A 24887-nucleotide genomic window follows, 5' to 3' on the forward strand; every position below is an offset into this window, starting at 1 on the left:
TTGGACTCACTGTATATATTGCATTGTACAATTCAAAGCTTCACAACTTAAGAGATTGTGTTAAATATCACAGACCAAATCAGTTCCGGAAAAATATTTATTGATTAAAGTACGTATATTTTTTTTATTTAAACAATCTTAATTCTTCATCACAGAAAAATCATCGCCCTCTCTCTACAATTATACTTCCCATCAACCCAAAGAACTTTCAAATCATTCTGCCAGTGCCAGGCACAGTAGCAACAGTAGGATTCATCAGCCTTATTCACATGGACACTTTCCGTTTAAACCAAAAAATATATTTAAAAAAAAGATTTTCATGGGCAGTTTCCTTGTTCAATTGGTTTTATATGAGCATTCTAAACCACATAATATCATCTGTTTAAATATTTATGTCACTTTTATTTAAAGGAGAGGATTCAACTGTTCACATGGTGCATATTTAATTGTTTTCTACATTTAACCTGATGAAAAATGCCAATGTAAATGTGGCTAACTGTTCACCATCATCCGGCTCAGTGTGGGACGACCGAAACTTCCAGAAAATCAAGATCGCGTCAGTTTGTGGTAGACAAGTCTGGCAATGATATTTGAGGTTCATACCATGATGTAATTCGGTCGGAGGGCTGTAGTGTTCTTTGTGATATAAATAAGGAGTCCCAAGGGATCGTGTGCAGGTTTCCATGCTCTGCATTTCATTGAGTTTCAAATGATTTCAAGAGTACCTTTTTTTAGAATATAAACTTTCAGAATAAAAAAAATTTATGGAATTACTTGCACATTGTCCACAAATAAATGGAGGGGGGGTGGGGGAGGTTTGGGTGTTCCGACAGTGACACCCTCTTACCATCATGGCCAACCCTTCTTCAAAGGCATTCTGCGTGGTCTGTGCTGAATTTTGGCCAGCCATCTAATATCCAGATGCTTTTGGTGCCAGTGCAGCAGTAGTAGAAGAGACGGACAGTCGGACATCTCCAGGTCCTCTAGTGCCCCTCACCTGTTCCCCCAGGTACGCCCCCATCCAGGCTATTGGACCTCGCCTCACCTCGAGGGCCCTCATTCTGCTGCAGCCATGTCTCGGGCCTCTCGCACCAGGTCCAGGAGGGACGAGAACATGGAGATTTCGGAGGGCTCCAGGCCCATTTTCTGAATCTGGAATATAAATCAAGCAGAAAAGGAAAGCAGCTGAAACACTCACAGTCACAGGAGAAAATGCAGCGACCCATTTTTAAGCTACCCATGTAGGAAATGGCACATCACTAGACAGCCAATGCAAAGAAAGACAAGATTCTGTTCACGGCTGAGAAGTCATGATTTCCTTCCTTTGCAAAGTCACAGTCTTACCTGTCATTTCTCATCACATCACGGTGTATTTCATGAGCACTTTACATCTCCCTCTGGAGCAATGGATTGAGACGACATGAGTAGGCTCGATAGCCAGGCTAGAGAACCTCACTTGTTCCCCCAGGTACTTGACAGTCAGACTAGTGCCCCTCACCTGTTCCCCCAGGTACTCTAATGCCCCTCTGCTATTCACCCAGATACTCGATACCCAGGCTAGTGAACCTCAGCTGTTGCTGAGGTACTAGTGCCCCCTCATCTGTTCCCGTTGGTACTCTTTTTTTTAGGGGTTTTGTGCCTTTATTATTTGATAGGACAGTGGAGAGCAGGCAGGAAATGGCTGGCAGAGAGAGATGGGGGAGGATCGGGAAATGACCCGGGCTGGGAATCGAACCCGGGTCTCCCTCATAGCAATCCAGTGCCCAGCCGCTACAGCCACGGCTGGGCCCCCTTGATATTCTTTAGTCAGGCTAGTGGACCTCACCTGCCCACCTTGGTACTCTTTAGTGGACCTCACCTGCCCCCTTGGTACTCTTTAGTCATGCTAGTGTGATGGTGGTGGTGGTAGTGATGATCTTTTTAACTTATTGACTTAATTATTTATTATTGTTCTATCCCCCTCTCCTCCTTTTGATGAAGCTGCTAATGCACTTTTTACAAATGCACTTTCACTTTTACTAATGTAGGCTACTTGTTTTTAACAGAGATATTTCTATTTTCTCTAACATCTCTAACCTCACCTGCCCCCTTGATATTTTTAGTCAGGCTAGTGGACCTCACCTGTTCCCTTGGTACTATTTAGTCAGGCTAGTGGACCTCACCTACCCTCTTGGTACTATTTAGTCAGGCTAGTGGACCTCACCTGCCCCCTTGGTACTCTTTAGTCAGGCTAGTGCACCTCACCTGCCACCTTGGTACTCTTTAGTGGACCTCACCTGCCCCCTTGGTACTCTTTAGTGATCAGGCTAGTGGACCTCACCTGTTCCCCCAGGTACTCGACGTCCAGCGCCAGCTGCAGGCGGATCTTGCTGTCGTCGCTGGGTCCTCCGCTGGATCCGGCCGTGCTGGCGGCGGCGGTCTTCCTGGCCTGCTTCAGACGCTTCAAGCTCTCCTCCATCTTCCTCACGGAACTCAGCACATCAGATATGGTCTCATAGTACCTGTACAGTGGGTTACAAGAGGGAGACTTTATGTTAGTTAGTCTGTAGATCATAAGCCAGCATTAAACACATAGTAGTAGACACGTACTGTATGTAATACGTTGGGTAATGCTATGTTCTGCTATGTTACAAAGCTTTGCCAGCAAGTTTAGGAGATTTTTTCCCCCCATTTCATACAAAAAGACTAATTTAGTATAGTAACGTTACTTAATACATACTCTATCAATCTTATTTTGCATAATGCAAAATACAAAAATGCTATATTTTGTGAAAAAGAAATTGTATTTTTCCCCCCACTGCATTACAATACTCCCCTGGGGGACTGTCAAGTCCCCGTTGAGAAACCCCAGGATAACAGTTAGCAGTACCTGCAGTAGACCACTTACTAAAATGTACAGTCTGAGAGCGAAACGCTCCAAAAAGAAAAAACAAAACAAACAAAAAAACATTTGGTTCAGACAAAAGCAAGTGAACTATCTGACTTTCCTTGGTCTGAATACAACTTTAGTCTACTAGACTATATTTGGTTCCAGCAGTGTTGCCAGATGTGTCTGATCAAATCCCAACCAAAAGGTGCTCAAAATTAAATTCAGCCCAATGTCAACAAATTACATTGATTTCTATGGGCATGAAAGACAAATTTTTCGATTTCGGATGATTTTTCCCGCTTTTACCCGCAGACGGCCATCCCAAGCAACACTGGGTTCCAGTACCTGTGGGTGCAGTCGGAGAGGGTGACCTGCAGCCACTGCAGCATGAGGGGGGCCTTCACCAGCTCCTTGGAGTTGCTGACCAGCTGGTGCAGCGGAGCCAGCGCATTGTCCATGTACGCCGACGCCCTTGTGGGCACTTCCTGTAGGACAAAACAAGACACGCTCTGGTGGTTAATTTCATTTAAGGTAGTGGGGTAATCATTACCATCAGTGATGGGCAAAATGGATTAATTAGTAGAGAAGAGTAGAGTACTTGTATTAATCCCGAGGGAAATTAAGGTGTCAGACAGCTTACATAGATACACAAATACAAGACATACACAAAGACCTAATACACATTATTGAACATTGCAGTAAACATATAGCAAAACATTTATTAGGCCTATAGCAAAATGCCTTACATCAGTTATCATAAGTTACAATCGACAATCCTGTTTGGCGTCTGGTGAAAGCTCACCTTGTTAGTCCTCCTATAAAGGCGGGGCACTTCAGATGCACTTTTGAGGAAACGGAAGCATCGCTCGGTCAGAAGCTGGTTCATGCGCGCACTGAGAGTGGGCATCGCAGAGGTCAGAGAACCCCTGGCATCCTCCAACGCCTCTGGAAGTCACAAAGTCAAGGTGACAGTCAGTTTTTTGAGACACTAGTTCAGTCTGTTTAAAAGCAAATTGTCAAGATAAATAAATTCAATTAGGGTCTTTGTATATTCTAGAATGTCTGAAAAAATGTAATTTCAAATTCTTTGTATGACCAGTGCATGTAAAGAAATTGACAATAAAACCTACTTGACTTGAAATGGCCCTATGGTTAGATGAGACAAATTCCTTGCTCTCAAGTGAAGACCAACCTGTGACAACAGTGAAGTTTTTAAACCTGATGGCATCCAGTCTCTCTCTGATTATCTCAGTGATCTGTGGAATCTAGGAAAAAAACACAATATATAAATTATTATAAACATACAAACATTATACTACATAAAGGGCCTAATTGAAGTCTTTGTTGATTTTGACAAACGGTTCATTCATGTAGTGATTTGCAGTATGAGCTTCACAAGCAGGAGTATTACCAATAGTTATATAACGTTTTACAGAAAGTACGTATTTTTACACCCTTTCCTCTCAATAATTCCAATCTTTTGCTGCATCTTGCCTGGAAACGTGCAACTAGCAATAGAAACGGAAAAGGCAGAGTGTTTGGATCAAAATAGTCAAGCTGCCATTTGACATGATAATTAATTGTGATTTAAAAGTCACCTATAATTCACCACTAGATGCATGAAGTCAGCCACCTGCATTCGGTGGTTCCCAGTAGGACTCATTTATGGGACGCACAAAGATGGCTGCCGCCTAAATAGCTACTTGTTGCAAAAAAAAGCGTCAGCTGTCGAGGTTAATTGGTGGTTTGTGACTGAGACACTGGTGATTAGCTGGGCTATTTTAAGTCCATCTGACTGTTACACTTGGCCGTGACACACTGCTGCGTGGGGGACCGCAACAGAGCTTTCAAATGAGAGACAAGCGAGATACAAAAAGGACTCTACAGATAAGAAGCGGCTCTGATTCATGTGGCGATAACAAACTCCACCTAGTGGGGAATAGTGGAACATCTAGGGTTTGTACACAAACCTATAAATGGACTCAACAGTACAAATGACACCATATGCACTTGGTTCATCAAATGACGTGTTTGGAGAACAATTGTGCATTCGTGTGCTCTTGGAAACTCATAAATACAAGTCTCGAAAACTTGTGTATAAACATTTTCAATGAGTTCTCCAGTGGAAAATACCACTTGGATGGCGTTCATGTGTGTTTCCCACGTCAACGTTAGGTATGTTGAGACGTCTCAAGCACTATCTAAGAAAGCCAAGGTATTGACAACTCAACGTTTAGTGTGAGCAATGCAATTGGTTGGAATTCTCCTGTAGCCGCTTAACCCATTTTACTAAGCCCTTTTTGGGAAAGGGTGCCCTCTTGCTATTAAATCCTAAATATCTCAGCCTCCGAAGCACATACACACATGAAATGGATTACATTTACAAGCCAAGACCCTCCCCTTGCATTGTAATGTGTCCATTCAGCTCTAACATACCCACATATTTAATAAAACAGCTAAAATCTCAAAATACTGAAAAACCCATATATGTGCTTCCAGGACACAATGGGTTAACAGACACCATTTAGCCACTGGGATGTTGTAGTCACTGAAAAAGACTTACAACTACCATAGTACTATAACACTATAACAATCCACAGGGCCTTTAGTATCACATTACGAATTGGTCATTGCCAGTCGTGTAGTCTACTTTTTTGTGGTGGATACTGTATATTTGAGCAGATTTTGAGGTGGGTATATACTGTATACATTTGTGCTATTCTAAATGGATCAATCAATTTTAAGTGGCAATACTGAAATCCCTGAAATTTTGAGGTGGGTATACTGCGTACACCTGCGTTCTATGTAGACTACACCACTGGTCATTGCCATTCTGGTGACAGCTGATATACAGTATAACAGGGGTAGTGTCTTAGGGGGTTAAAGTCAGTCAGGTACGATCGATACCTCTTCTTGCAGTTTCTCCACGTCTGCAGCGATTAAGACGAGCTGTTTGGTGGAGAGCGTGGCTGGCCCTCCGCTCTCGCTGTCGGCATCCTGAGAGGTGCGGCTGGACGTGGAGGAGGCGGAGCTGGGCAGCGGCCGAATCGAGTCTTTGGGCACCTCGGCCGAGGGAGATTTCGTTAGTACCTGAAAAAAAAGGAGTAGGTTTAAGCAAAGAGGGTAGAGTAGTGACAGAGGATTCAAAAATCGCCCACCCAATGGAAAAGAGTGCGCTCAAGTTGGGTCTCCTAAGGGGGCGTTGTCCCCTCCTCCTCCTTCTATTTTTGAGGAGTTTGCACAAGAAGTGCGCTACCGCCATCTACAGCGCTAAGGGGACTCTGTTTATTCTCAACATCAGGACTCCGAAGGTCTCCTAACCGACGGTCTCCTAAAGGGGCGTTCACCCGGCATAAAAGAAATGAACTAGAATGACGTATCTCTGTCTATAAGATCTCTGGTTTAAGCATGCATGCACATCCAAACGTCTAACCTGGGAGCAGGACAGCAAAATAACCAGATAAAAAGAGAAAGAAAAGTGTACTTCAACCAGGATTTTTCTGCTCCTACTTATTTCTTATTTATTTTTTAATTAGGAAATGGATCGCACTCAGTTTTTCTTCTTTTCTTGTTTTCTTTTTATTTTAACATTGCAGGGACTGACATGACAGACGTTTCAGTTGCACAGAGCCTTCTTCAGTGTCACCAAAAGAAGAAAAACTGAGTGCGATCCATTTCCTAACTACTAGACTACTTCAGAGACGCACCAACAAGACGGAAGAAGCTGCATTTTTTCCTTCTTCTTTCTAACATGCATGTGAAAAATAACAAAACAAATAAAACAAAATTGTCCTTTCATTTATGTTAATTTGAGAAGGGACAATGCACTGTACTTTTAAGCAGCATGACCTTAAAAGAAAATGTGAATGCACCAGATTTAGTCACAGACTACTAAGATTACAGCCCTTCGTCGTTCAGCCAGGTGTTTGGCTGGTTAAATGATGTGGTTGAATTGGATAGGGAATATGTGGCCATAGATTGTAACTAGTGAATCCATCGTGCCCACCACTGCTCCTTGTTTGAAAGCAACTGTACCAACCTCTGTGAGGAACTTGGAGTAGCGTGAGAAGAGCTGCAGCGTGAGCTTCCAGAAGCGATGGGCCAGCAGGGGGAGGTAGATCCTGTCGGCCCAGCAGCGGCACACACACTCCCACAACACCTGAGACACCTGCAGCTGATACACACTCCCCACTGCACACACACACGCAAGCACGCACAAACACACCCACACGCACAAATACGCACGCGCGCACACACACGCGCGCGCGCACACACACACACACACACACACACACACGTGAGAAAACCGAAACGCCCTCACGTGGAGTTTGGCAACACTCAGCCCGATGACAAGTCAGGTTAGACACAACGCGGGTAAATGAGAATCTTCATAGACCATGGCCACTGTATTCATCTGAACAGCAAGTCATCACTTGAAATGAGTATTACAGCTCTGTGAGATCTAAAATGGCAACTGGTAAGTTCTCTGTTACAAACCTGGTGCAGCATTCAGTCCATTGGCGATGGCGTTTTCCAAACTGCTGGCAATTTCCTTATATCTGCAAAAGAACAAAGGCAACACTCTGAGCTAACGACAGGAGAAGTAGAGAGAGAGAGAGAGAGAGAGAGAGAGAGAGAAGAGAGTAAAGAGAGAAAAGAGAGAAAAAGACAGAGAGCGAGAGAGTTTCCCTGTGAATACACCATAGGCCAGGGGTATTCAATTAAAAGTCACCGAGGGCCAGTTTTTCCAAATTCCCTCCAGCGAACAGGCCGAACATAGAATCTGTATAACTGCGAGCAGCATGGTGTCCGAGGTGAGGGTGCGAAGCAGATAGCTTTCCAGACAGATCAGATATTCGCTTCTCTATTTCTTGGTAGCCTTAGAATGGTCTATTTATTATGACACTGTTTTAGATAAGATTTCACTCTCATGTGAATGCATAGTAGAGATATCCCCATCCCCAACCTGAAGTGTTAGTGATCGCAAATTATGCACGGCTACAGGTAGCACACATACAGTGCCCTCCATAATTATTGGCACCCCTGGTTGAGATGTGTTTTTTAGCTTCCAATTATTTTATTTTTTTTCTAAATAATATGGGACCTTGATGGAAAAAAAGAGAAAAATCCAACCTTCAATACAAGTGCATTTATTCAGTGGGGAAAAAATCCCACATAAAGAAATAATTATTTGACATCAAATAATGTGTGTCACAATTATTAGCACCCCTGGTGTTAATATTTTGTACAACCCCCTTTTGCCAACAAAACAGCACCTAATCTTCTCCTATAATGTTTCACAAAATGGAAAAGACAGAAAGAGGGATCTTCAGCCATTCCTCTTTGCAGAATCTCTCTCTCTCTCTCTCATCCAGAGACCTGGGTCCTCTCCTCTGTACTCTCCTCTTCAGCTCACCCCACAGGTTCTCAATGGGGTTGAGGTCAGGGGACTGAGATGGCCATGGGAGGAGCTTGATTTTGTGTCTGGTGAACCATTTCTGTGTAGATTTGGCCATATGTTTAGGGTCATTGTCTTGCTGAAAGACCCAGTGACGACCCAGCTTCAGCTTTCGGGCAGAGGGCAACAGATTTTGATTTAAAATGTCCTGGTATTTCAAAGCATTCATGATGCCATGCACCCTAACAAGGTTCCCAGGGCCTTTGGAAGCGAAACAGCCCCACAGCATCACTGACCCACCCCCATACTTCACAGTGGGTATGAGGTGCTTTTCAGCATGCGCATCTTTCGTGGTACGCCAGACCCACTTAGAGTGTTTGTTGCCAGAAAGCTCAATCTTGGTCTCATCTGACCAAAGCACACGGTCCCAGTTGAAGCCCCAATACCGCTTGGCGAACTCCAGACACTTGCGTTTATGATTGTGAGTGAGGAAAGGTTTTCTCCGTGCATGCCTCCCAAACAGCTTGTTGGCGTGTAGACAGCGCCTGATGGTTGATTTGGAGACTTTGTGACCCCAGGATGCTACCATTTGTTGTAATTCTGTAACAGTGAGCTTTGGAGATCTTTTGATTTCTCTTACCATCCTCCGCACTGTGCGTGGTGGCAAAATAAACTTGGGTCCTCGTCCAGGCTTGTTTACCACTGTTCCAGTTGTTTTGAACTTCTTAATTATTCCTCTCACAGTGGATATGGGCAGCTGCAGTTGAGTGGCAATCTTCTTGTAGCCTCTGCCTGACCTGTGAAGGTCGACGCACATCTGCCTCACTTGTATGCTGTGTTCCTTTGTCTTTCCCATGTTTAAGAGTGGATAAGAGAAATGGCCTCGGTGTCACGTCATATTTATACCCCAGGGAAACAGGAATACTAATTAAATGTTCCTACATACTCTGGTAAACTTTGTAAACTACTGTAGAAATGACAGAAATGCTTCAATTATATTTATTTCCTGGGAATTGTTAAGGGTGCCAATAATTGTGGAACAGGTGATTTAATGAAAAATAATTATTTTTTAGTCAGGGATTTTTTTATTTTCTTACAATTCATTTGAGTTGAAGGCTACATTTTCCTACAATTTTCAGTGTGACAGTATTCTTCTGCAATAAACACTGAATTTATTTTAAGGCTTTTAACACATCTCAACCAGGGGTGCCAATAATTATGGAGGGCACTGTATTTGTTTCATTTAGTTCTGACCTTGTGGGGGGCCAAAACCTTGCCATCCAAGGGCCGCATCTGGCCCGAGGGCCTCCATTTGAATAGCCCTGCCATAGGCGACCTAGCAACAAAGAATCACTGGACTGTTTTCATACCAAGGGCGACACGAGCGATGGAAGCAACAGTCAGTGTACACAAAGTGAATTATTTCCCTCGCTGGTGTCGCTCAAGTCGTGCCGAGCCTATTTGTGCCAGGAGAGGAGAGAAGAAGAGAAGACCAGGCCCTGCCATGGCCAAACCAAAGAGGTTGGATATATAATGAGTAGAATCGAAACACGGCCACTCAATGCAAAAGCGTGTGCTCAAAATTTGGTCTCCTAAGGGGGCGTTGTCCCTCCTTCTTCTTCTCTTTTCGTGGTGTTTGCACAAGACGTGCGCTACCACCATCTACAGCGCTAAGGGGACTCCATTTGTTCTCTACCTCAAGACTCCGAAGGTCTCCTAAAGGGGCGTTCACCCGACGAAAAGTGGATACCGGAAAAGAACCCGCCTGCTTTATCTCACTCTCATATACGATTCTCTGGCCAAACGGTAGGGCAATGGGTTACTACACCGGCGACCCGGGTTCGATTCCGGCCCAAGTCATTTGCCAATCCTCCCCCCCCATCTCTTTCTCCCACTTCCTTCCTGTCACCTCTCATAATGTCCTATCAAAATAAAGGCAAAATGCCCTTAAAAATATATATATTTAAAACAAAGAAGAGAGGACCAACCTGAGCTGAAAGTAGACGGGCAGGTTCCACTTGTTGTGGAAGTTCTGGTAGGAGGGGTGCTGACGCAGCCGCTTCACACTGGCCTGCGACGCACACTGCCTCTCGTACTTCCCCACGAAGTCCATGGTGATGGTGTACCTCTGAAAAAAATAGAGTAGAGGGGATTGGGCACATAAACATGATGCAGAAAGCATGTTGTGTGGGTGTGTACTCCATTTAACCCTTTGCGTACTTAAAAAAACTACACCTGCTTGGCATCGGCACTTATTGTTCTGCATATTTCCTGTGCACTTTGTATTTGCAGGTACTAGTAGGGTAGAGTAGAGTAGAGTAGAGTAGAGTAGAGTGTAGTTTATTGTCCCCAGGGGGAAATTTGTCTTGGACGTCAACAATCACTGCATAACACACAGTACTCACTCAAGTGATGTATGCTATGATCAGGTCCTCCATTAGATTGATTGATCCAAGGTTGACCCCTCTGTGGAGCATTTTAAAATACCTACTTTTTTTAGACAAGCATTTGCCTAAGTTCCTACCTCTTGTTATCTGTTAATCTGTCTTGTTATCCGTCTTGTTATGGCTGTGTGGGCAGCCATGGCCTAATGTTTAGGAAGGTGGCCTTAAGATCAGAGGGTTGCAGGGTCCAACCACACCCTGACCTCTCCATACACCTCCATCCATGGCTGAGGTGCCCTTGAGCAAGGACCCTGACCCCACATTGCTCCGGGGACTGTAACCAAATACCCTGTAAATAACTGTACCGTACTGTACTGTACCGTATTGTACTGTAAATAACTGTACAGTCAGTCAATTTGAAGAAAAGCGTCAGTTAAGTGTAACGTAAAATGCTTATACTTGTCCTTATATTTTACTTAGATAATCAGTGTAACTGAGCCAACAGCCGGACCAGTCAGAAAAGAGTGAATAAGTCCTGACGGCTTTAGGATCCTCAATACAAGGCCATCTAACACAGCTAATAAGTCCTATCTTTTGTGTTCTCAAAACAAGGTCAACTCACTGTTTCATACACTCATTTTGTATTTCACTCATACCGTATGTCTGTGAAGATTGTGAAATCTCAATTGTCTGACTGGCTGTTTACCAGTCAAAAGTGTCATCGTTTAAAAAAACCCATGCAGATTTCTTGCATTTTCCTTGTTTACGCGTATCCCTTTCAGGTGCGTTTTTAGGAACCTCCACTTAAAACTTCAGCTTTAGAATTATCAGTGGAGACATTTTTCCGGGACAGCAGGCGTAATAAAAAACACACGGGTTGGATTAAATTTGAAAAGGTGTGGCGTGTCATTTAAGTCCTTGTGTGTGGCATGTTGTGAGCCCCAGTAGGGCCATGCAACAAGGATGGGTATATATGCGTATCACCAGCCAATGAAAAATAAATAATTTGCTGAAAATGCCAATGAAAGGTGTGATTGTAATGAAGAGTCCAAACTGTGTATGACTCAAGTTGTGTCCCGATGCACTAACAATTCAATAGATACTCCACCCACACACTAGTTTACTGTGATGTTTCCTAGTTCATCACTTTGGCATGCTGGTAATCTTTGAAGATCACAGTAAAATACTGTGATGTGCAAGTTAGGTGAGAAATGGCAAGTGATACAATGATTTCAGAGTAATTTGCTGTGTGCAGTGTGACCATCACAGTAGCATAGTGTACCAGAACATCAGAGTAATTAACTGTGTGATTTCACAGTAAATTACTCTGTAAAAAAAATTGAAAGAAAAATGTCTGCACACTTAAATCCCCTTTGTGTTCAGGGGATTTAAGTGTGCAGACATTTTTCTTTCAATTTTACACAGTTTTTGTTTATGTTTGGCACCTTTTAATCGAGAGTGCGGTGTTATCCGGCTAAACACAGTAAATTACTCTGAAATCCTTGTATTTTTTTACTGTGCAGATCAAACAGCTCGTGGTGCAGCTCATTGTCACCTGCAAAAGTTTAAAGATCCATTCACAGCTTCTAGGTGCTGGTAAACACAGGAACATGCAATACTTCAAAAGGAAAACATTTACCACACACTTGCTTGACTTTATGCTCTTTTATTTAGAGTGAACAACGCGTTTCGCCTCTGTGCGTCATGAGGTTCAGGCATTGAGCGAACCTGATGACGCACCGGGGCGAAAAGCGTTGTTCGCTCTAAATAAAAGCATTAAAGGGGAAGTCCATTTTTTTTAACATTAAGGCCATTTTCTGAGTGGTCTGCAACGTTTTAGAGTCCCCCTCACCGTTTATTTCATGTTTGCTGCAGTCTCTGTTATTTGGCTTATTTGGATTTTATCTCAACCAGCTTTACAATGGCCGTCTATGGGCACCTGCAACTTTGTTCTTAAAATCACCTTAAACATTTGTTTTCGAAAGTCTACAGCTCACAAAGTGGTTAGGGGTGTTCACTAGCAGTCCCTAACAAGTTTCAAGCCGAAATATGGTTTCTGTCTTTTTTTATTTGCCATTTTGTGAAAGAAAGTGAAAGTGAAACTTAATTTACAAATTGCTACATCAAACAAGTGTGCGGTAGATTTTTTCCTTTAGAATGGCCAGGCGAGTGTTGTGGTGTAACCAGTGTCTAACCTCGTAGAAGACGTCAGGGTTTCCGGCATTGAAGAGGAAGGACAGCTTCTCCTCAATCCCCTTGATCATCTCGGGCCACACAGAGTTAACCAGGAAGTCGTAGCCGGGCACAATGTCAGCTTTGTCACTGCGGAGAAGAGAAGACCGGGAACAGAGTGGGTCACTGAGCTGGCATCTAAGGGGGCCAAGCAAGGACAGGAGGTATTCATGACAGCAGTGAGCTCCTCTACCAGACTCTGGCTGTTGGAATATCGGGTGATGATTGGTGTCATCATTTCAGGTTCTATCTAGTATCTACTACACTAATGCTTCAGCTGCCCTGGTCCCAGGCCAGACTCTTGACATGATGCGTATGTGTGTGTACTGTACTTTACTTTATATAAAAAATAAATAAAAAAAAAAAACAGGCTGCCAATCACTGAGCCAAATATCACTTGTCAGGGCCCTTTATGGAAAAAACACATTTGTGTGTTGTGTGTTTTGTGTGAGTTTTGTGGAATCTACTGTATCTGGATGGCTCCTCCTGCAACACCTCCATAAAGCAGGTCAATATCTCGCCGAGACGAGACGTAACAGAGTGGATTTATGGCAAAGCTTCAACCAACGACCTCGGCCACCTTGTTGCTTTAGTCACTTTTGCATACAAGTTACTTGATAGGCAGGCGGCACGCACGCACGCACGCACGCACGCACGCACTTAAGTTTTTTCTGAACCAGTCACGCACGCACGCACGTACGCAAAACGCACCAGTCACTCACTGCACCAGTCACACACACACACACACACACACACACACACACACACACACACACACACACACACACACACACGTCACACACACGTCACACACACGCACACACACACGCACACACACACGCCTACCTGGATATGGCTCCCCCGGTGACCTCCCGCAGTAGTCTGCAGTGGTGCGGCACGAACTCCAGCAGCTTGCCGTACAGCACCTGCAGACCACTGGGGCTCGACTTCACCAGCTGCTCCGTTATGATCTGCACAGTACAAGCACACCAAACACACATGGATTAATGACGTTTTAGTAGCAGTACTACAATCACACCAAACACACATGGGTTAATGACGTTTTAGGTGCTGTTTCCACGTAGCTGGATATTTTTTTATCCTGGTTGCATTGGTTTTGCATTGGTTTTGGCTTTCCATTTCCACGTAGCAGATATTTAAAATCCAGGTATAAAAAGCAGGAGAAAAAATATCCTGTTAAGGGAACACATTTGTTACAATGGAGGATTTATTTGTATCCACATGTTGTGTTTACACCTAACCAGGAGAAAAATATACCCTGCTAAAAAAATATCCTGCTACGTGGAAACAGCACCTTAGTAGCAGTACAATTACACCAAACACATGTGGATCAGTACAGCCACACCACACATGTGGATCAGTACAGCCACACCAAACGCATATGGGTTAATGACGTTTTAGTAGCAGTACAATCACAACAAACACACCTGGGACAATGAGGTTTCATTGCAAATACAAAGCCTTTCAATGTCATTATACAAATTATAATGAGGTTTGAGCTTCCCTACGAGGCGCACAGAGTCCTTCATGGATGAACACGGTCCTGCAAGTGCGTGCTCAGTATAGTGACAGCTTTGAGGTTGGATATATAATAAGAGAAATCGAAACACGCCCACTCAATGAAAAAGCGTGTGCTCAAAATTTGAGCTCCTAAGGGGGCGTTGTCCCTCCTTCTTCTTCTCTTTCCGTGGTGTTTGCACAAGACGTGCGCTACCGCCATCTACAGCGCTAAGGGGACTCTTATTCTCTACCTCAAGACTCCGAAGGTCTCCTAATCGAAGGTCTCCTAAAGGGGCGTTCACCCGACGCAAAGTGGATACCGGAAAAAAACCCGCCTGCTTTATCTCACTCTCATATACGATTCTCTGGCGACAGCTTTGGGGAAGAAACTGTTCTTCATTCTATTGGTTCTGGCTGGTAATGACTGCCAGAGGCCAATTGACCCGTTCAGAATCGACGTCCTCATGAATGCGTGCGCATCGTTGACTCAAACACACCAGAGATGTTTTAAGGGTATTATGAGAGACTCCACTCCTCTGGGTGGTAATGCACTCTGGGGGCGACAACGGCGGAGGGCAGACTCCGTTCAGAATGAATGGGCTGCGCTCTCTCGACAGCGGCCACTAGGTGAACTGCGGGCATAGGTAAAATAGGGAGTGGGGAGGCTGTATGTAAAACTGCCTGTGAACACACACACACACACACACACACACACACGAACAGACAGTGCAGACCCTAAAGAGAGAAAAACTGCCGTCCTGAAGCGTGTAGGTTGATAAAAAATAGACATTCCGAAAAGTACACTTGTTATACTATTTTGAGAGGGAAGAGGCTGTTCCAGAAGCAAAGGAGACGTTTGTTGTTACAAGACATTAAACTACAGACTGCTGGACTGAGGACATCGTCAGGAATGCCTGTGTCTGTGGTGCCCACTGCATATCTGAAGTTAGCGTGACCATCCGTTATCTTATTTCGGAAAAAAACACCTGTCGAGTTTCTGTACAAGTGAACGGGGCATTGTCGATTCTGATACAACGATGCGGCTACGGCTGCCAGTACTGTACCTCATCCATGTAGGGCTTCACCATGACCTGTCCCACCAGGGCCTCGGCGTCGCGCGTCTTGTCGATGGTGGCGTAGGTGCGGAGGCAGTGGCGCACGATGTCCACGTCAGAGGTCTGCAGGCCCTGGATGAGGAGGCCCTCCAGAGACTGCTGCAGCATGGCCGTGATGCCCGCGATCCTCTGGAGAGCACACGCACACACACACACACACACACACACACACACACACGCACACACGCACACACGCACACACACGCACACACACACACACACACGCACACACACGATTTGGATTCATGAGCAATATGAGCAACCGTGATGCCCACGATCCTCTGGAACACCACACATAAACACACACATAAACACATACAGAGAGACACACAAACACACACACACACACACACACACACACACACACACACACACACACACACACACACACACACACACACACACACACACACACACACACACACGAGCAGGGAGCAACCATGAGCAACCACAGTGCCTGTGGCTTTGTCGAGAGATTTTGATTCGCTTACTAAAAGGAACAGTGTGAAGGCAATCCGCACAAAAGAAAAAGTGAAAAACACATTTGGTTCAGACCAAAGCAGGTGAACCATCCAACTTTCCTGGTCTGAATATACCCTGAAGGGACCCATATTTTTCAGTCAAATTTTACTTTGGTGCATTTTCATTAACCCATTGATGCCTGAAGCACCTGCAGAAATGGGTGCTAAATGCTTGAGCCCTTTTTGGGCTCGCTCATCTTGCATTACAATGTGTTCATTTAGCTCTAACATGCCGACATTTTTTAGAAAAATATCTCAAATCTCATGATCCTGAATCTTGCGTCATGCAGCTCCAGGAGGCTGGGTCAATGTGGGACTCACTAATTCGACGCCCTTTCGGTACTTACGCCTTATGTCATACGACCCTAAACCTAAACCTAACCCTAACCTTAACCCTAAACCTAAACCTAAACCTAAACCTAAACCTAACCCTAACCCTAACCTTAACTCTAAACCTAACCCTAACCCTAAATTGCTTGTTTGAAATGTTTGATTACCATGTGATGGTACCGAAAGGGCGTCAAACTAGTGGGTCCCGGGTCAATGTTGTGCAATGCAACATCCAGCATCAATGGGTTAAAAGAACGAAAAACGCATTGAAGTCTAAGGAATGTTTATAACATCACACTCACCGGCCGCACTTTGTCCAAAAGAGGCATGCCTTTACTCTGCACTGCGTGGAACTGCAGCTGGTTGAACTCTGTGGCAATCCTCTCCAGAATCTGCCCTGCCACAAGAGGGCTATGGAAAGATAACGCAAAGGAAAAAAGTTTGTGTTATGGCGTGTTATGGCACCTTCTCCCTTTAAATCCAGCTTTTTACATAGCAGATAGCTCAGTGTTTCTCAACCTTTTTTGAACAAACGCCCCCTTGACCTCATCACAAGCCTCCCAATGACCCCCTTAGTATTGAAAAATAAAATAGACTAATGCCCCCCAATGGGAACTAAGCCCCGCCCCCCACACAGCTGCATCCTTCTCAATGCCCCCCTTGGGCTCCCCAACGCACTCTGGGGGGCTGTAGCGCTCCCGTTGAGAAACACTAAGATAGCTGGACCCATTCTGTTCAACGATACATGCTAGCTTGGAGATACAAGTGGCACCGCTTGACACATAGAATGTCTGGAAGAACAGGAGAAAGGTAAAACTCAATTATGTAACTCAAGGGGAAGTTGGAAATGAGAATACTAGGATGTCAGTTGAACATAGCAGCCTTACCGCGTATAGCTACTTACTGTATGTAGCAGCCTTACCTGCTAGTCTCTAGTGAAGTGTTGTCTTTGGAGTTCTGTGAGTGGAGAATTTTCTCGATCTTCTCAACGGATCGCACCACTTGCATGAGCCTCATCACACACATCTGTTGAAGCACAGGGTCACGCTTGTTACTGGGGCCTACACTACCAAGCTGGTTCAGGAGGTAAATCATCTAATAGAAGAGCCTGGAGTCCTAATTTTACCTCTTAACTTCACCAGGTTTAATCCTGAACCAGCTTTGTAGTATAGGCCCCAGATTTCATCAAGCCTTTTGCTATTATTATTTGGACGTTGTTTACACGTATACAGATATTTTTAAGCACGGATATTGTTTATATCCATTTACATCTAAAAATGGTACAGTATGTGGATACATAAAATAAAAAACACCATTGTGACAGGTGTGTTTTTTTTAATTTCCAAACTCTGTTTACGTGTAAAAGAGACGCTTTCAAAATTATCCATACACATGTTAACAACGTCTTAATCGACAAGGTGAATGTACGACAAAAGAAGCAACAAAAAAAAAAAGAGCTTGAAAAGTGAAATAAGCATGAAAGTCAAACAAAACATTATATTGAGGACACACCTTTTTCCTCTGGATATCTTCCTGCTTGGACAGCAGAGTGTCTATGGCTTCAATAACTTCATGGACTGATGTCCTAAGGCTCTGCAAGATGCACAAAAATCATACGCACTCAATATTTCAATACGCTTAATCACAGGAAATATTAACAATATGTTTGACACAAGAAAACCTCTTTACAAAAAATGATTAAGGTTAAAAACATGCTATGTCTGCACAATATGGCATTATCTTAGCCATGTATGGCCCAGAGGGGTATACTAACAAGCTGGTTCAGGAGTAAACCAGGTTAAGAGGTAAATCATCTAGTAGAAGACCCGGGAGTTTAGAAAATGAGGACTCCAGGCTCTTCTATTAGATTGTTTACCTCTTAACTTAAAGGGGTATGCCACTATTTTGGGGCTTAATACAGTTAAAATCGTTGGCTGGGGTTTATAAAGATGGTAAAGTGTCTTATTTTTCATGTAAGCCGTTGTCTTGCTTTAAGAGAAGTTAAAAGAGGGATCATGTCGCTAAGCTAGTGAAAGTCAATGCATCCGTGTAGCATGCTACAATGCTACACGGATCCATTGACTTTCACTAGCTTAGCGACCTATTCCCTCTTTTAACTTCTCTTAAAGCAAGACAATGGCTTACATGAAAAATAAGACACTTTACCACCTTTATAAACCCCAGCCAACGATTTTAACTGTATTAAGCCCCAAAATAGTGGCATACCCCTTTAACCTGGTTTACTCCTGAACCAGCTTCTTAGTACAGGCCCCTGGACTGTAACTGAGAATATTAACCTACCAGCACTTCCTCTCGGAGCTGTCCCAAAGGCACTGACAGCTGGTACAGGGCTTTGTCCATCCCAACCTGGACGATGCAGACAACACACCATTCAGTACCACTTCATATCATTACACAGCAAGGCTATTTCACAACTGTTGCTAAATAGAGCATGTGCAATGTTAAGAGCATCAAGATTCAAGAGTTTATTGTCATTGTCAAAAAGGCAACAAAATTGTGTTTGGGGTACAATACTTAGTAGCAGCAGGTTTTCAAGAGGTAAAAGTGACACCAGTGCTTGACCCCCCCAGCCCCCCCCCATTCCACTTAAAGTGCAACAAAGATTAAGTGCATAATGTTCAACAACCCCCCCCTCTCTCTCAAACACTCAAACACTCAAACACACACACACACACACACACACACACACACACACACACACACACACACACACACACACACACACACACACACACACACAGAAATGTCCAAAGGATAGATGGATAACATTTAAGGCAGTAATGCATGCAGCGATACTGGACACTTACGAGGTTGGTGGAGAGGTTGACGAAGTCTGCGTAGTCTTTGTTAATCAGCTCCACCATTGCTGTTTTCAGGAGCTTGTAGTAAAACTCGAGGTCTTCGCGCATCTCCTCCAGGGAGACGCGCTTCCTGCACTCGGACACGAAGCGGTCCACCTCGAAGTCATCCTACAACACAGGTGAGAAGGGCAGCTGGTCACATGATGCATCACATCCCATGTTAAGGTGCAGGACACAACAGCTGAATCAAGTGTAAGAGTGAGCGAGGACTCCCTGTCCTACACACTTGAAATCCTCTCATTCAATTTTAACACACACACACACACACACACACACACACACACACACACACACACACACACACACACACACACGCACGCCAGTGATTGAAAATGAACACACACACACACACACACCTTAATTTCCTTCGAGATTAATAAAAGTACTCTACTACACACACACACACACACACACACACACACACACACACACACACACACACACACACACACGCCCATAGACGGTCATTGTAAAGCCGATTGAAACAAAATCCAAATTAGCCAAATAATTAGCCTGGTCCTGACCATCCCATAATACTACCATTTCATTTCGTATTTATGGAGCCAATCCTTTGGCGGAAGTACGTAGGATGGCTCGCGAGGCTAGGAAATAATGCAGGCAGCATCAAACATAAAAAACGGGGGGCTATGGAACATTGCAGACAACTCAGACAACTCAGAGATTGGTGTCATTGCTCAAAATAACGCACTTGTCCTTGTGTTTGGATTTGGTGCATTTCTTTTTGCCATGACAATAACCACTTTGTTGGGGTTGAGCCGTTGAGGGGTGGTATACAGAGGCAAAGACTGGTGTCAAGCGGGCCACAGCTTTCCGCAGCTACCCGCAGCTACTCTGGACTTTACGGTCCCATTCACTTCAATTCATTTTTTCGCAGCCAGAACAGGTTTTACAGATTTCGGACTGTGCCGACGCCGCTGGTGTCGTGCGAGGAAAACAACAATTGTGTCGGACGCTACACCTGGTCATGGAACGACATGCGTAACAAGAATGATCATAACTTGTGTCATTTCGAAGATAATTAAAGAAAACCATTTTCACAATGGGACTTCTCATAGACCTGTTTTTGCATGTCTCTCATCTCTTTGCATGTTGACTGTGCAATCACCGTGACAAGTTAACAAGGTGCACGGCGCACAGCTGTATGCGTCCAAAAAAGAAGAATAACATTTCACGATGTACATCTGGAAATAATTCACATCAAAGTGAAGTGTTATTACATAGGGCACCATGGTAATCAATATGTGTGTAAGAACATGTGAAAAAAATAAATCGGTCAGTTTGTCAAAGAAGACACAAGAGATATGCACCACAATGCACAGTATGCACCACACCGTGCTTTTCAATTATATAAAGAACAAATACTGACGGCACGAATGTTTCTTCCCTCAATAATCCCACGTCACATATCAATCAAGCAACTGAGCTAATGTGGCCACAAAGGGGCGGTATTGTACGCTGACACATTCGAAGTCCTCAGATACAGATAGGCCTACAGTCATGAATTAGCCTACCTGACAAATTGCTGCTAGGCTATTGCTGTGGGAGCGCTACACTAAAGAACTGTGTCCCATATCTGCCCCTTTCATATTCATACATTGACAATTGAATTGACAAATGAAATACTAATATTTTACTGCGTCTTTTACAGGTGCCCGTATTCTTCAAGTCTGTCGTTACAGCGCAACGACGGTCAGCGCAGATGTGGCGATGTGAACACTCTTGCATTACACCTTTTGCATGTTGTACATGTCTCCAATCTATATATGATTGACTGGTGCCATCTGCTGGCCTCATAAGGCTGCAGCGTAAAGCTCGAAGGAGAACGTGAAATTATGTCGCCCCTAGGCCTACAGATAGGCCTAATCATAGTTGTGGCCGAAGTATTTCTGTTGCATGTGATATTTTTGTGAATGACTATTATTGTAATTTCAGCAACATTCATTATTACTATTACGAGGAGTATTATGTAGCCTAGGTGGTCCTATGAGTTTTGATTGAAATGTGCCGTGCGCTTGAGAAGCAGCAATATGTAGGTGCCCCCCTATCTGTCCTGCATGTCATTCAGGGACACTGTGTGGTTCGCACTGCGTGTTTTTGTGGTGAGATGTGTTCAAATTCGGAGGACTAAAGCATTTTTTGTGTTCTTGGTGTGTTACACGGTAATAGCCTACAGGTTGCGTATTACCATGTCGGGACAGTAAAGTTTACTGTGAAAAACTACAACATGAAAAGCGCTGCCGTGTCGTTGTAGGCCTATGTGTAGTTGGAAGATATAGGATACCTATTGTCATGTCAGGGTAGTTGCACGGTGAACATAGGCAAAGTTGGAGAGATTGAAACGATGAGTGAATGGCAAAGGCCATTGCGATGAGAATGTCTTTGATTATCTTCGACCTGACGCGGGAAATGCCATTCTTGATCAGCAAGCCGTTTAATGGTCATTGTTTAGCATCCGAGACAATTGTTGTTTTCCTCGCACAGCAACAGCGGCGTGGGCACCGCCCGTTTGTCTGTAGGCAACCTGTTATCGCTCCAAAAAATGGATTGAGTGAATGGGAGGGTGTAGGCTAATAGGCCTACCATGTGGGCACAGATCTACATAAATCAAGTAAGTAGCAGGCTTCACTCAGGTTTCTTGATAACTTTTAAGGGTGCTGTCCCAAATGAATACTTAGAATAAAAGAAAAGGGGGGCGCACCTTGCATCAATTTTTTTCTTTTCTTTATTTTTCTGTGCACAGAAAAATAAAGAAAAGAAAAAAATTGATGCAAGGTGCGCCCCCCTTTTCTTTGATTCACAGATCTACATAAACCATATGCTATTGAATGTATTCTCCCAGCATAATTACGTCCTTGCTTCCTGAAGTGGGCCTAGGCATATGAAGTGATGGGGTGCACCGTGCACAACGAAGAGATGTGTGGTCAAACACCATGAAGCGCATAGCTTGGATGCAGCCATGCCTGCCATTCTGCATATTGTGGGTTCAAGGCCCCTTAATATTCAATTTGAATAGGCCTACACGTGTAGGCTGTGTTACCTCACCCCTGATAAGGGCCTACATTATTAGGCTTATTCAGCTCGCTGAATAGGTGCCTTCAGTATTTCTTCAGCGTATCATTCAGGGGCATATGTCATTGCACACCGTGTATCTGCATATCCACAGTGTCTGTCTGCTTAGAGAAATGAGGCATTTTCCTTTTGCACTAGGCTACATGTGTGGTACGAAGTTCCTTACTTTAATCATGCCACGATGTTCCTTCAATATGTAGGCCTACATTGTTCTGGTCGTGCACATTGTTGCCTAACCATGAAATTGTGACGGCACAGTCAACATGCAAAAAGATTGGAGACATGTACAACATGCAAAAGGTGTAATGCAAGAGTGTTCACATCGCCACATCTGTGCTGACCGTCGTTGCGCTGTAACGACAGACTTGAAGAATACGGGCACCTGTAAAAGACGCAGTAAAATATTAGTATTTCATTTGTCAATTCAATTGTCAATGTATGAATATGAAAGGGGCAGATATGGGACACAGTTCTTTAGTGTAGCGCTCCCACAGCAATAGCCTAGCAGCAATTTGTCAGGTAATTCATGACTGTAGGCCTATCTGTATCTGAGGACTTCGAATGTGTCAGCGTACAATACCGCCCCTTTGTGGCCACATTAGCTCAGTTGCTTGATTGATATGTGACGTGGGATTATTGAGGGAAGAAACATTCGTGCCGTCAGTATTTGTTCTTTATATAATTGAAAAGCACGGTGTGGTGCATACTGTGCATTGTGGTGCATATCTTTTGTGTCTTCTTTGACAAACTGACCGATTTATTTTTTTCACATGTTCTTACACACATATTGATTACCATGGTGCCCTATGTAATAACACTTCACTTTGATGTGAATTATTTCCAGATGTACATCGTGAAATGTTATTCTTCTTTTTTGGACGCATACAGCTGTGCGCCGTGCACCTTGTTAACTTGTCACGGTGATTGCACAGTCAACATGCAAAGAGATGAGAGACATGCAAAAACAGGTCTATGAGAAGTCCCATTGTGAAAATGGTTTTCTTTAATTATCTTCGAAATGACACAAGTTATGATCATTCTTGTTACGCATGTCGTTCCATGACCAGGTGTAGCGTCCGACACAATTGTTGTTTTCCTCGCACGACACCAGCGGCGTCGGCACAGTCCGAAATCTGTAAAACCTGTAAAAAAATGAATTGAAGTGAATGGGACCGTAAAGTCCAGAGTAGCTGCGGGTAGCTGCGGAAAGCTGTGGCCCGCTTGACACCAGTGAGGCAAAGGCATCATTTTGGGTTGTTGTTTCAACGCGCATACAAGCAAGAGTCAGTGTTACTGAATGCAGCCACAACAAACTGCAACGTGTCGATAAAAGGTGGTGATCTGATCACTGGCGTGTAGTGGCGGTTCTACCGATGGCGCATCTGACAGACTAGGAAGCAAACCTCTTTGAGACACCAGACCGGTTGTCGTCGCAATGGCAACTTTTGAATAAGTTACATTATCTATTGGATATCACATGTCGTCCATTAATGATCTACACGTGTCAGAGTATTCATATTGCAGTAATGTCAGAATTACAAACTGTCAGACAGCTAGATTTACAATGGGGTGCGCTAGTCTCTGCTATGAACTACTTCGCTAACTGGCTAGCATGCAATGTTGGTCTTACCTTCATAAATTCGTCTTTGTCAAAACAAAGCGAATCGGGACCTTTGGGAAGATTCATGGCTCTTCACAGCACCTGCGTGCTTTCACTATGAAATGCGTTATCGTTTGATATAATTCCTGGGTTGATCAAGAAGACGTTGAATATGAGAAAGGATCTGGTTTAGCGCATACGAGAAAGGGTAACACAAATGTTTCTACCCGATGTGTGGCGCGCATGCGCTCCCCTCCCGGATGCGGTCCTGTTTCATGTATGTGTATTCATAATCGAGACTTCTCTTGTTTGCAACAACGAGGTAGCTCATCTCCAAATTGTATCTGCTATTCAGAAAATAATACGAATAATTCTGTACTTATGCCGCCGGCCATTTCCCAATAAATGTCATGAAAATCCTCACTACGCCGAATGCGCGAGCCCTTGTAATCATGCGCACCTCACATTGGCCAAGTACTCAGATTGGGTTGAGACCACTTCATTTCCGCAAACATGGCTATAAGTGCCATAGATATCTTGACGTCTGACCTAATGCAAAGATGGCTACATGTCTATGGTCAGAAAGAGAGGATGGTAAAGAGAAGGAGAGAAAAAATGGCATTATCCGGGCCGTATGATATAAATATCATAAATATTATACATTGGTGGGCCTATAAAAGTAAAATTGTATATAAAATAATTTTTTGGGTAGGCCTATTATCACCCTCCCTTTTTACTTTAAGCTTCGTGGTACCTTCACGAAGAGGTGGAAAGTAACTATGGTAGGCTACTCTACTGTAATTGAGTAGCTTTTTTGTGTACTTGTACTTTTTAAACTACTTTTTAAAATTTGTAATTTTACTTTTACTTAAGTACATTTTCTTTCGAGTAATGTACTTAGGTACATTTTGCAGCACTAGCGCTACTGAGTAAAAAAAAAAAACC

The 24887-nt window shown here is 43.8% G+C and overlaps 1 protein-coding gene across 1 annotated transcript; it reads right to left on the minus strand.

Moving 5' to 3' along the window:
• Window positions 1–83: 83 nt before the first annotated feature.
• Window positions 84–24166, minus strand: cog2 (component of oligomeric golgi complex 2). The gene is made up of 18 exons (XM_063192094.1): window positions 23973–24166; window positions 19199–19360; window positions 18672–18737; window positions 17883–17963; window positions 17293–17396; window positions 16673–16781; window positions 15469–15648; window positions 13730–13854; window positions 12847–12973; window positions 10256–10395; window positions 7367–7428; window positions 6909–7060; window positions 5777–5959; window positions 4062–4134; window positions 3672–3814; window positions 3215–3354; window positions 2321–2501; window positions 84–1152 (listed from the first exon to the last, which is right to left on the minus strand). The coding sequence occupies exons 1-18, from the start codon at window positions 24027–24029 to the stop codon at window positions 1057–1059; spliced, it is 2181 nt and encodes a 726-aa protein (XP_063048164.1). The 5' UTR covers window positions 24030–24166; the 3' UTR covers window positions 84–1056.
• Between the last annotated feature and the right edge of the window lie 721 nt (window positions 24167–24887).

The sequence above is a fragment of the Engraulis encrasicolus genome, chromosome 24 (assembly GCF_034702125.1).
Source record: "Engraulis encrasicolus isolate BLACKSEA-1 chromosome 24, IST_EnEncr_1.0, whole genome shotgun sequence".
Lineage (NCBI taxonomy): Eukaryota > Metazoa > Chordata > Actinopteri > Clupeiformes > Engraulidae > Engraulis > Engraulis encrasicolus.